General features: G+C 42.0%; 1 protein-coding gene across 1 annotated transcript in view; it reads left to right on the top strand.

Annotated features, from left to right (window-relative positions):
- lama5 (laminin, alpha 5) overlaps positions 1–14481 on the top strand; it is a 276711-nt gene that overhangs the window by 95014 nt on the left and 167216 nt on the right. The window contains exons 4-6 of the mRNA XM_036947797.1: positions 11853–11971; positions 12142–12312; positions 13431–13528. Of these exons, the coding sequence (XP_036803692.1) occupies positions 11853–11971; positions 12142–12312; positions 13431–13528 (388 nt within the window). The remainder of the gene's footprint in view (positions 1–11852; positions 11972–12141; positions 12313–13430; positions 13529–14481) is intronic.

Raw genomic sequence — 14481 nt, 5'->3', positions numbered from 1 at the left:
TAAACTATTACTGACCAGGAGCTCTATAAGACACTAAACTATTACTGACCAGGAGCTCTATAAGAAACTTCAGGCCCTCAGATTTAAAAAAGCATGCGGACCTGATGGCATCCTAAATGAGATGCTCAAACTCACCAGCGCAAAATTGGCTATATTAAAACGGTTTAATTTGATCCTGAGTGTAGGTTATTTCCCTGACATCTGGAATCAAGGACTCATAACCCCAATCTTTAAGAACGGAGACACATTTGACCCTGACAATTACAGAGGCATTTGTGTGAACAGTAACCTGGGGAAGGTTTTCTTGTGGTATTATAAACGTAGGAGTTCTAAACTTCCTTAATAAGCCCAATGTCTTGAGTAAAAGCCAAATTGGATTCATACCAAAACATCGCACAACTGATCATATTTAAACCCTACACACCCTGACAGATCAACATGTCCACCAAAATAATACCAAAATATACGCTTTCTTTATCAACTTCCAAAAAGCATTTGATTCTATTTGGCATACAGGACTGTTCTACAAAGTTATTGAAAGTGGTGTAGGGGGTAAAACATATGACATAATTAAATCAATGTATACCGGCAATACGTGCAGCATTACAATTGGCAAGAAAATAACAGAATTCTTTAACCAGGGGCGTGGCCTTCGCCAGGGTTGCAATCTGAGCCCTGCACTCTTCAATATTTACATTAATGAATTGGCCACTATTCTAGAAAAATCCTCAGCCCCTGGTGTTAATCTCCACAATTCAGAAGTTAAATGCCTACTTTTCGCAGATGACTTATGCCTGCTGTCACCCACAGCACATGGCCTACAGCAGAGCCTGGACCTGCTAGAGCAGTACTGCCAGACCTGGGCCCAAAAATACTAAAATAATGATTTTTCAGAGAAGATTCAGATCTCAGGGAATTAGCCCAAAGTTCTCAATTGATACAAAATATAGAGAATTGCACACACTACAATAATGTAGGTTTAAATACTGTATATAGAGTACTGCACACACTACAATTACTGAGGTTTAAACATAAGCTCAACTGGACACCTTTATTTTTTTATTTTTTTATTTTACCTTTATTTAACCAGGCAAGTCAGTTAAGAACAAATTCTTATTTTCAATGACGGCCTGGGAACAGTGGGTTAACTGCCTGTTCAGGGGCAGAACGACAGATTTGTACCTTGTCAGCTCAGGGGTTTGAACTCGCAACCTTCCGGTTACTAATCCAACGCTCTAACCACTAGGCTACCCTGCCGCCCTTAATGAGGCAGCGAATGAACAGAGAGAAGCCTCAGGACCAGAACATCCAATCAATCAGAATAAATCAAATTACAACACAGTCAAAACAAAACTACATTGCTTATTGGGAGACACAAGCACAAGCACAAAGCAGAATGCAGTGCTATCTGGCCCTAAATCGACAGTACACCATGGCTAACTATTTGACCATGGTTACTGAGCATTCTACGCCATTAAAAGCCAATTCAAATTGAAATACCTATTAAAATTTGGCTAAAACTAATTGAATATGTCATTGAACCAATTGCACTTCATGGCAGTGAGGTGTGGGGTCCACTTGCAAAACAGGATTTCATCAAATGGGACAAACACCCCATTGAAACCCTGCATGCAGAGTTCTGTAAGATTCTCCTACATGTCCAGAGGAAAACTACAAACAATGCATGCAGGGCAGAATTAGGCCAATATCCACTAATAATAAAAACTCAAAAAAGAGCAATTAAGTTTTGGAAACATCAAACACAGTGACCACCTCTCATATCATTACCAAGTCCTGTAATGAGCTGAGCAATGAAAAGAGTCCCCTCATCCAGCTGGTCCTGGGGCTGAGTTCACAAACCTGTTCTACTAACACACTGAAGCCTCAGTCCCCTCATCCAGCTGGTCCTGGGGCTGAGTTCACTAACCTGTTCTACTAACACACTGAAGCCTCAGTCCCCTCATCCAGCTGGTCCTCGGGCTGAGTTCACAAACCTGTTCTACTAACACACTGAAGCCTCAGTCCCCTCATCCAGCTGGTCCTGGGGCTGAGTTAACAAACCTGTTCCACTAACACACTGAAGCCTCAGGACTAGAACATCCAATCAATCAGAATAAACCAAATTACAGTCAAAACAAACTACATTGCTTATTGGGAAACACAAGCACAAACACAAAGCAAAATGCAGTGCAATCTGGCCCTAAATCGACAGTACACCATGGCTAACTATTTGACCATGGTTACTGATCAAAACCTTAGAAAAACCTTGACAAAGTACAGGCTCAGTGAGCACAGCCTTGCCATTGAGAAGGGTAGACACAGGAAAACCTGGCTCCCTGTAGAGGAAAGGCTGTGCACCCACTGCACAACAGCAGAACCTGAGAAGGAGCTGCATTTCCTGACTAATTTGAAACCTTTATTCAATGTATGGTTATTGTATGGTTATTTAGACCCTTGGTTGTTGTTACTGTTGTCCCGTTGACAATTTTGATTCTTATTATCTTCATATTGTAAATATCCTAAGTAAGCTTTGGCAATATGTACATTGTTACGTCATGTCAATAAAGCAAATTGAATTGAATTGAAATAGAGCGAGCTGAGAAAGAGTAAGAAAGCAGAGAGAGGGCTGATTATCAAAAGATCAAATGTAATTCTATAGAGAGAGTAGAGAGAGCGAGAGAGCAGAGAGAGAGAGAGAGCAGAGAGATGGAGAAGAGAGCAGAGAGAGAGAGAGAGCAGAGAGATGGAGAAGAGAGAGAGAGAGCAGAGAGAGAGAGCAGAGAGAGAGAGCAGAGAGAGAGAGCAGAGAGAGAAGGCAGAGAGAGAGCAGGGAGAGAGAGCAGAGAGAGAAGGCAGAGAGATGGAGAAGAGAGAGAGAGAGCAGAGAGATGGAGAAGAGAGAGAGAGAGCAGAGAGAGAGAGCAGAGAGAGAAGGCAGAGAGAGAAGGCAGAGAGAGAGCAGGGAGAGAGCAGAAAGAGCACGTGCAGAGAGAGTGAACAGAGAGAGAGCAAGCAGAGAATAGACTGAGGTCATCTGTCTTTGGCCTAAAGAGCAGGAACCTGGACTTCACCAAAGAAATCAGAAATACAGACATTGTCATCCGACAAGAAATCTGGTATAGAGGTGACGGATCCACTGGTTGCCCTCTAGGTTACGGAGAGCTGGTAGTTCCATCCACCAAACTACAGTGGCTTGTGAAAGTATTCACCCCCCTTGGCATTTTTCCTATTTTGTTCCCTACCTGGAATTAAAATAGATTTTTTGGGGGGGTTTGTATCATTTGATTGACACAACATGCCTACCACTTTGATTATGCAAAATATTTTTTATTGTGAAACAAACAAGAAATAAGACAACAAAAAATTGTCTAGCCACATCCATTTACAGAAATACTCATCATAAATGTTGATGAAAATACAAGTGTTACACATGGAATTATAGCTTTACTTCTCCTTAATGCAACCGCTGTGTCAGATTTCAAAAAAACTTTACGGAAAAAGCAAACCATGCAATAATCTGAGAACGGAGCTCAGAAAACAAATACATTTATCCGCCATGTTGGAGTCAAGAGAAATCAGAAATAACATTATAAATATTCACTTACCTTTGATGATCTTCATCAGAATGCACTCCCAGGAATCCCAGTTCCACAATAAATTTTTGATTTGTTCGATAATGCCCATCATTTATATCCAAATAGCTACTTTTGTTAGGGCGTTTAGTACACAAATCCAAACGCAGGTCCAGCCGAATGTCAGACGAAAAGTTAAAAAAGTTATATTACAGGTTGTAGAATCTTTTCAAACTAAGTATAGAATCAATCTTTAGGATGTTTTTATCATAAATCTTCAATAACGTTCCAACCGGAGAATTCCTATGTCTGTAGATAAGCAATGGAACGCAGGTCGCTCTCATGTGAAACGCGCATGACCCGCTCGTGGCTCCCTGCCAGACACCTGACTCATTCCCCTCTCATTCAGCCCCATATCACAGTAGAAGCCTCATTCAAGTTTCTAAAGACGGTTGACATCTACTGGAAGCCTTAGGAAGTGCAACATAACCAATATCCCTCTGTGTATTCGATAGGGGCTGAGTTGAAAATCGAACAACTCAAATTTCACACTTCCTGTTTGGATTTTTTCTCAGGTTTTTGCCTGCCATATGAGTTCTGTTATACTCACAGACATCATTCAAACAGTTTTAGAAACTTCAGAGTGTTTTCTATCAAAATGTACTAATAATATGCATATATTAGCAACTGGGACTGAGGAGAAGGCCGTTTACTCTGGGCATCTTATTCATCCAAGCTACTCAATACTGCCCCCAGCCATAACAAGTTAACCCACTCGAGTGTTGCTTTAACAGTATGCTTAGGGTCATTGTCCTGCTGGAAGGTGAACCTCTGTCCCAGTCTCAAATCTCTGGAAGATTGAAACAGGTTTCCCTCAAGAATTTCCCTGTATTTAGCACCATCCATCATTCCTTCAATTCTGACCCGTTTCCCAGTCCCTGCCGATGAAAACATACCCACACCATGATGCTGCCACCACCGTGCTTCACTGTGGGGATGGTATTCTCGGGGGGATGAGAGGTGTTGGGTTTGCCCAGACATAGCGTTTTCCTTGATGGCCAAAAAAACTCAATTTTAGTCTCATCTAACCAGAGTACCTTCTTCCATACGTTTGGGGAGTCTCCCACATGCCACCCAACATGTTTGCTTATTTTTTTCTTTAAGCAATGGCTTTTTTCTGGACATTCTTCCGTAAATCCCGGCTCTGTGGAGTGTATGGCTTAAAGTGGTCCTATGGACAGATACTCCAATCTCGGCTGTGGAGCTCTGCAGCTCCTTCAGGGTTATCTTTGGTCTCTTTGTTGCCCCTCTGATTAATGCCCTCGTTGCCTGGTCCGTGAGTTTTGGTGGGCGGCCCTCTCTTGGCAGGTTTGTTGTGGTGCCATATTCTTTCCATTTTTTAATAATGGATTTAGGGATGTTCAAAGTTTCAGATATATTTTCATAACCCAACCCTGATCTGTACTTCTCTACAACTTTGTCCCTGACCTGTTTGGAGAGCTCCTTGGTCTTCATGGTGCCACTTGCTTGGTGGTGTTGCAGACTCTGGGGTCTTTCAGAACAGGTGTATTTATACTGAGATCATGTGACACTTAGATTGCAAACAGGTGGACATTATTTAACTAATTGTGTGACTTCTGAAGGTAATTGGTTGGACCAGATCTTATTTAGAGGCTTCATAGCAAAGGGGGTGAATTCATACAGTATGCACACACCACTTTTCAGTTTTTATTTTATTATTTTTCATTTTTAAACAAGTTATTTTTTCATTTCACTTCAGCTATTTGGACTATTTTGTGTCCATTACATGAAATCCCAATTCAAATCCAATTAAAATCCAGATTTGTAATGCAACAAAATAGGAAAAATGCCAAGGGGGGGTGAATACTTTTGCAAGGCACTGTACCAGGTGTGAAACAGGGAAGGGACTCAAGGGTTATGCTCATTTGGTATAGATTAAACGAATCAAAACAGTAACATTTTACATTTTGCTAGAAATTCAGAAGGAAATGATCTCAACAGAGAAAAATGTCCTCCTGTGTGCTACCCCACTAGAATCCCCATACTTTAATGAAGACAGCTTCTCCATCCTAGAGGGATAAATCAATAATTTCCAGGCCCAGGGACATGTACTAGTCTATGGATACCTAAATGTCAGAACCGGACAAGAACCTGACACCCTCAGCACACAGGGGGACAAACACCTACCTGGAGGGGACAGCATTCCCTCCCCCATATGCCCCCCTAGGCACAACTATGACAACATAACCAACAAAAATGGGTCACAACTCCTGCAGCTCTGTCGCATGCTGGGTATGTACATAGTCAATGGTAGGCTTCGAGGAGAATCCTACGGTAGGTACACCTATAGCTCATCTCTTGGCAGTAGTACTGTAGACTACTTTATCACTGACCTCAACCCAGAGTCTCTCAGAGCGTTCACAGTCAGCCCACTGACACCCCTATCAGACCCCAGCAAAATCACACTCTACTTGAACAGAGCAATACTCAATCATGAGGCATCAAAGCCAAAAGAACTGAGTAATTCTGAGAAATGCTATACATGGAAGGAATGCAGTTTGGAAACCTACCAAAAAACTATTAGGCAGCAACAAATTCAATCCCTTTTAGACAACTTCCTGGATAAAACGTTCCACTGTAATAGTGAAGGTGTAAACTTGGCAGTAGAAAACCTAAACAGTATATTTGACCTCTCAGCTTCCCTATCAAATCTAAACATTTCAAGCAGAAAACCTAAGAAAAGTAACAACAATGACAAATGGTTTGATAAAGAATGTGAAAACCTAAGAAATAAATTGAGAAACCTGTCCAACCGAAATCACAGAGACCCAGAAAACCTGAGTCTACGCCTTCACTATGGTGAATCACTAAAACAATACAGAAATACACTACGGAAAAAGAAGGAACAGCATGTCAGAAATCAGCTCAATGCAATTGAAGAATCCATAGACTCTAACCACTTCTGAGAAAATTGGAAAACACTAAACAAACAACAACACAAAGAATTATCTATCCAAAATAGAGATGTATGGATAAACCACTTCTCTAGTATTTTTGGCTCTATAAAAAAGAACAAACAGCATCAAACATATACATGATAAAATACTAGAATGATCAAATATCAGAATCAACTATTACAGACAACCAGAACCCACTGGATTCTCCAATTATATTGAATGTACTACAGGACAAAATAAAAACCCTCTGACCCAAAAAGGCCTGTAGTGTTGATGGTATCCTAAATTGTTTTTTTTTTAATGAAATTACTGTAAGACAGAACACATATTCATCCTGCACACCTTAATTGACAAGGAAACAAAACAAAGGCAAAGTATTGTCATGCTTTTTTTTTATTTCAAACAAGCTTTTGACTCAATTTGGCATGAGGGTATGCTATGTACACAAGCAAACAAGAGTGAGGTTAAAATAGGCAAAACACACACGTTTTTTTTCCACAGGGTTGTGGGGTTAGACAGGGATGCAGCTTAAGCCCCACCCTCTTCAACATATATATCAATAAATTGGCGAGGGCACTAGAACAGACTGCAGCACCCGGCCTCACCCTGCTAGAATCTGAAGTCAAATGTCTACTGTTTGCCGATGATCTGGTGCTTCTGTCACCAACCAAGGAGGGCCTACAGCAGCACCTAGATCTTCTGCTCAGATTCTGTCAGACTTGGGCCCTGACAGTAAATCTCAGTAAGACCAAGATAATGGTGTTCCAAAAAAGGTCCAGTCGCCAGGACCACAAATACAAATTCCATCTAGACACTGTTGCCCTAGAGCACACAAAAAAACTATATATACCTTGGCCTAAACATCAGCGCCACAGGTAACTTCCACAAAGCTGTGAATCATCTGAGAGACAAGGCAAGAAGGGCATTCTATGCCATCAAAAGGAACATAAAATTCGACATACCAATTAGTATCAGGCTAAAAATACTTGAATCAGTTATAGAGCCCATTGCCCTTTATGGTTGCGAGGTCTGGGGTCCGCTCACCAACCAAGAATTCATAAAATGGGACAAACACCAAATTGAGACTCTGCATGCAGAATTCTACAAAAATATCCTCTGTATACAACGTAAAACACCAAATAATACATACAGAGTAGAATTAGGCCGATACCCGCTAATTTTCAAAATCCAGAAAAGAGATTCTACAACCACCTAAAAGGAAGCAATTCCAAACCTTCCATAACAAAGCCATCAGCTACAGAGAGATGAACCTGGAGAAGAGTCCCCTAAGCAAGCTGGTCCTTGCTCTGGTCCTGGCTCTGTTCACAAACACAAACAGACCCCACTGAGCCCCAGGACAGCAACACAATTAGACCCAACCAAGTCATGAGAAAACAAAAAGATAATTTTTTGACACATTGGAAAGAATCTACAAAAAAACAGAGCAAACTAGAATGCTTTTTGTCCCTAAACAGAGAGAACACAGCGGCAGAATACCTGACCACTGTGACTGACCTAAACTTAAAAACTTAAGGAAAGCTTTGACTATGTACAGAGTCAGTGAGCATAGCCTTGCTATTGAGAAAGGCCGCCGTAAGCAGACATGGCTCTCAAGAGAAGACAGGCTATGTGCTCACTGCTCACAAAATGAGGTGGAAACTGAGCTGCACTTCCTGACCAATTTATGACCATATTAGAGAGACATATTTCCCTCAGATTACACAGATCCACAAAGAATTCGACAACAAACCCGATTTTGATAAACTCCCATATCTATTGGATGAAATACAACAGTGTGCCATCACAGCAGCAAGATGTGTAACCTGTTTCCACAAGGGCAACCAGTGAAGAACAAACATCATTGTAAATACAACCCATATTTATGTTGCTTTATTTCCCATTTTGTACTTTAACCATTTATACATCGTTACAACACTGTATACAGACATAATATGACATTTGTAATGTCTTTATTGTTTTGTAACTTCTGTATGTGTAATATTTACTGTTCATTTTTGTTTATTTTACTTTTGTATATTATCTACTTCACTTATGTTTCCCATGCCAATAAAAGCCCCTTGAATTGAGAGAGAGAGAGACAGAGAGAGAGAGAGAGAGAGACAGAGGGAGAGGGAGAGAGAGAGAGAGAGACAGAGAGAGACAGAGAGAGAGAGAGATATTATTATCACCAGATCAATAGCATCCTATAGAAGGCAAATGATACCAATCTAATGTAACACTAGTAGCTAAAAAGCTATTGTCATACCTTGGACTGATCCGAAGAGACGTGAGAAGTTTAACTTTGTGTTTGATAGACTGCCTTTGAACTCAGGTCATCTGAGCAGCACCAGACTGTGTTAGCCTGTTGAGCTAAAGCCTGGAGACACTCACTGCCCCATTCTGACAAAGAATATATTTGGTGTCTTCATCATCATGACGCGAAGCTCTGATCTGAGCTTTTGGGAAGGAAAACAGCTGAAGAATGAAATATATCAGGTTATTTTCGAATATAATAGAGCAATATCATTTCCAGTGAGGAAAGGCAGTGTCACTACCTGCTGCCTGCTGCCTGTCGTAGACCAACTCAATAAACAGAGACACACAGAAAGGCTTGGAATGACTACAGGCCACATCTCACCCCCACAGTCACACATTCCCTGAATACTTCAGAACTATTCCACTTCTGTCCACGAAAGAGAGAAAAAGGTCAATATCCCGAAGAACTGAGAGAGAATAAGAGAACTGAGAGAATATTTTACACGAGCCCTCTGCCTGAGCCCATACTCTACCTCAGAGAGAGAAGTTCACAGCTGCTGGTAGAAAAAAAACTTTATTGTTTCCCCCCCCCCCCCCAATGGTTGACACACAGAGTACCACTATACGGTCTATAGTCGCTCTGTGTGTATAACAACTCTAAACATCAGAACAACCATTTATCTCTGTTTCTCTGTGGCTGGGGGACAGGAAAGACAACTTCACTTGACAACTTCACAGTGATTTATAGGATAGATTTATTTGCAAAGTTTTTTTTTTTTTTAGGAGAGGTTAGAGGAAGGATAAACAGTAACTGAGCAGCCTGAACTGAACTGCTCTCTCCAACACACAGCTCATATCCAACACACAGCTCATATCCAACACACAGCTCATAGCTCATATCCAACACACAGCTCATAGCTCATGTCCAACACACAGCTCATAGCTCATATCTAACACACAGCTCATAGCTCATATCCAACACACAGCTCATATCCAACACACAGCTCATATCTAACATATAGCTCATATCCAACACACATCTCATAGCTCATATCCAACACACAGCTCATATCCAACACACAGCTCTGAGCTCATATCCAACACACAGCTCATATCTAACACATAGCTCATTGCTCATATCCAACACACAGCTCATATATCATATCCAACACACAGCTCATATCCAACACACAGCTCATAGCTCACATCCAACACACAGCTCATATCCAACATACAGCTCATATCCAACACACAGCTCACATCCAACACACAGCTCATATCCAACACACAGCTCCTATCCAACACATAGCTCATAGCTCATATCCAACACACAGCTCATATCCAGCACACAGTTCATATCCCATATCCAACACACAGTTCATATCCAACACACAGCTCATATCCAACACACAGCTCATATCCAACACACAGCTCCTATCCAACACACAGCTCATATCCAACACATAGCTCATAGCTCATATCCAACACACAGCTCATATCCAACACATAGCTCATAGCTCATATCCAACACACAGCTCATAGCTCATATCCAACACACAGCTCATATCCAGCACACAGCTCATAGCTCCTATCCAACACATAGCTCATAGCTCATATCCAACACACAGCTCATATCCAGCACACAGCTCATATCCCATATCCAACACACAGCTCATATCCAACACACAGCTCCTATCCAACACATAGCTCATAGCTCATATCCAACACACAGCTCGTATCTAACACACAGCTCATAGCTCATATCCAACACACAGCTCATATCCAACACACAGCTCATAGCTCATATCCAACACAGCTCATATCCAATGCACAGCTCATTGCTCATATCCAACACACAGCTCGTATCTAACACACAGCTCATTGCTCATATCCAACACACAGCTCATTTCCAACACATAGCTCATAGCTCATATCCAACACACAGCTCATAGCTCATATCCAACACACAGCTCATAGCTCATATCCAACACACAGCTCATAGCTCATATCTAACACAGCTCATATCCAACACATAGCTCATAGCTCATATCCAACACACAGCTCATAGCTCATATCCAACACAGCTCATATCCAATGCACAGCTCATTGCTCATATCCAACACACAGCTCATTTCCAACACATAGCTCATAGCTCATATCTAACACAGCTCATATCCAACACATAGCTCATAGCTCATATCCAACACACAGCTCATAGCTCATATCCAACACAGCTCATATCCAATGCACAGCTCATAGCTCATATCCAACACACAGCTCGTATCTAACACACAGCTCATATCCAACACACAGCTCATATCCAACACACAGCTCATAGCTCATATCCAACACACAGCTCGTATCCAACACACAGCTCGTATCCAACACACAGCTCATTTCCAACACATAGCTCATAGCTCATATCCAACACACAGCTCGTATCTAACACACAGCTCATATCCAACACACAGCTCATAGCTCATATCCAACACACAGCTCATATCCAACACACAGCTCATATCCAACACACAGCTCATAGCTCATATCCAACACACAGCTCGTATCCAACACACAGCTCATATCCAACACACAGCTCATATCCAACACACAGCTCATAGCTCATATCCAACACACAGCTCATAGCTCATATCCAACACACAGCTCATAGCTCATATCCAACACACAGCTCATAGCTCATATCTAACACAGCTCATATCCAACACACAGCTCATAGCTCATATCACTGTACTGTGTTTAGCTTCTGACTGCATCAAGCAATTCTATGTATTATATGTTAATATGTGTTTATATATGTTAATATGTGTTTATATGTGTTTATATATGTTAATATGTGTTTATATATGTTAATATGTGTTTACATATGTTAATATGTGTTTATGCGTTTATATATGTTTATATGTGTTAATATGTGTTTATATATGTTTATATATGTTAATATGTGTTTATAAATGTTAATGTGTTTATATGTGTTTGTGTTTATATGTGTTTATATGTGTTTATATGTGTTTATATGTGTATTTAACAGCTTCTAAGAGAGACTGCATTGAGCGCTTCGGACAGCGAACCATTGAACGGATCAACTCCGACAATGACGTCATCTGTACCACTGAATACTCCCGCATCGTACCCCTGGAGAATGGAGAGGTACAGTGGTGTGTGTGTGTGTGTGTGTGTGTGTGTGTGTGTGTGAATACGTACACATACTGAATGTGTGTAAATGAGTGCCACACGTCTATTTGTGTATGTGAGTGTTACAGCGTGTGTGTGTGTGTATACCTACTGAGTGTGTGTGTGACATCGTCCCTCTCTCCCAGGTGGTGGTGTCTCTAGTGAACGGGCGTCCCGGGGCTATGAACTTCTCCTACTCTCCAGTCCTGAGGGATTTCACCAAGGCCACCAACATCCGTCTCCGTTTCCTCAGAACCAACACCCTCCTGGGACACCTGATGGGCAAGGCCCTCCGCGACCCCACCGTCACACGCAGGGTGGGTACTGATGGGTACTGGGTTAGGGTACTGGGTTAGGATACAAGGCCCTCCGCGACCCCACCGTCACACGCAGGGTGGGTAGTGGGTTAGGACACATGGTAGTGGGTTAGGGTACTGGGTTAGGATACAAGGCCCTCCGCGACCCCACCGTCACACGCAGGGTGGGTACTGGGTTAGGGTACTGGGTTAGGGTACTGGGTTAGGGTACTGATGGGTACTGGGTTAGGATACAAGGCCCTCCGCGACCCCACCGTCACACGCAGGGTGGGTACTGATGGGTACAGGGGTGAGAAGGTGGGGGGCCAGGAGGTAGGGAAGGGGTCAGAGGGTAGGGGGCAGGTGGTAGAGAAGGGGTCAGAGGGGGGGGGGGGCAGGTGGTAGAGAAGGGGTCAGGGGGGGCAGGTGGTAGAGAAGGGGTCAGAGTGTAGGGGGGGCAGGTGGTAGAGAAGGGGTCAGAGAGTAGGGGGGCAGGAGGTAGAGAAGGGGTCAGAGAGTAAGGGGGCAGGAGGTAGAGAAGGGGTCAGAGAGTAGGGGGGGCAGGAGGTAGAGAAGGGGTCAGAGAGTAGGGGGGCAGGAGGTAGAGAAGGGGTCAGAGGGTAAGGAGGATAGGAGGTAGAGAAGGGGTCAGAGGGTAAGGAGGACAGGAGGTAGAGAAGGGGTCAGAGGGTAAGGAGGACAGGAGGTAGAGAAGGGGTCAGAGGGTAAGGAGGACAGGAGGTAGAGAAGGGGTCAGAGGGTAAGGAGGACAGGAGGTAGAGAAGGGGTCAGAGGGTAAGGAGGACAGGAGGTAGAGAAGGGGTCAGAGGGTAAGGAGGACAGGAGGTAGAGAAGGGGTCAGAGGGTAAGGAGGACAGGAGGTAGAGAAGGGGTCAGAGGGTAAGGAGGACAGGAGGTAGAGAAGGGGTCAGAGGGTAAGGAGGACAGGAGGTAGAGAAGGGGTCAGAGGGTAAGGAGGACAGGAGGTAGAGAAGGGGTCAGAGGGTAAGGGTCTTTAACTTGAAACCGTCCCGTACTACAGCCTGTCAAACTGTGTGCCAATCTGACTAGTCTGAATGAAGCTACAATAGTCAGTTACAATGATTTAATGTCTTCGTGCTGTGCCTGTTTCTCTGCAGTATTACTACAGTATCAAGGACATCAGTATCGGAGGACGCTGTGTGTGTAACGGACACGCTGAGGCCTGCGATCCACAGGACCCCAACGACCCCTACAAGTAAGATGGACAGTCTGATTATACACTAATAGATGAGAGATTATAGAATAGAAATGATTACACTTCAATAGATTATAGAATAGAAATGACTACACCTCAATAGATTATAGAATAGAAATGACTACACCTCAATAGATTATAGAATAGAAATGACTACACCTCAATAGATTATAGAATAGAAATGACTACACCTCAATAGATTATAGAATAGAAATGACTACACCTCAATAGATTATAGAATAGAAATGACTACACCTCAATAGATTATGTAGAGATTACTACACCTCAATAGATTATGTAGAGATTACTACACCTCAATAGATTATAGAATATATATTACTACACCTCAATAGATTATGTAGAGATTACTACACCTCAATAGATTATGTAGAGACTACTACACCTCAATAGATTCTCGAATATATATTACTACACCTCAATAGATTATGTAGAGATTACTACACCTCAATAGATTATAGAATATATATTACTACACCTCAATAGATTATAGAATAGAAATGACTACACTTCAATAGATTATGTAGAGATTACTACACCTCAATAGATTATGTAGAGATTACTACACCTCAATAGATTATGTAGAGATTACTACACCTCAATAGATTATGTAGAGATTACTACACCTCAATAGATTATGTAGAGATTACTACACTTCAATAGATTATGTAGAGATTACTACACCTCAATAGATTATGTAGAGGTTACTACACCTCAATAGATTATGTAGAGATTACTACACCTCAATAGATTATGTAGAGATTACTACACTTCAATAGATTATGTAGAGATTACTACACCTCAATAGATTATGTAGAGATTACTACACTTCAATAGATTATGTAGAGATTACTACACCTCAATAGATTATGTAGAGATTACTACACTACAATAGATTATGTAGAGATTACTACACCTCAATAGATTATGTAGAG

This window comes from Oncorhynchus mykiss, chromosome 16 (genome assembly GCF_013265735.2).
Source record: "Oncorhynchus mykiss isolate Arlee chromosome 16, USDA_OmykA_1.1, whole genome shotgun sequence".
NCBI lineage: Eukaryota > Metazoa > Chordata > Actinopteri > Salmoniformes > Salmonidae > Oncorhynchus > Oncorhynchus mykiss.
The sequence above is the reverse complement of the archived record's forward strand: the minus strand, read 5'-3'. Positions and strand labels throughout refer to the sequence as shown.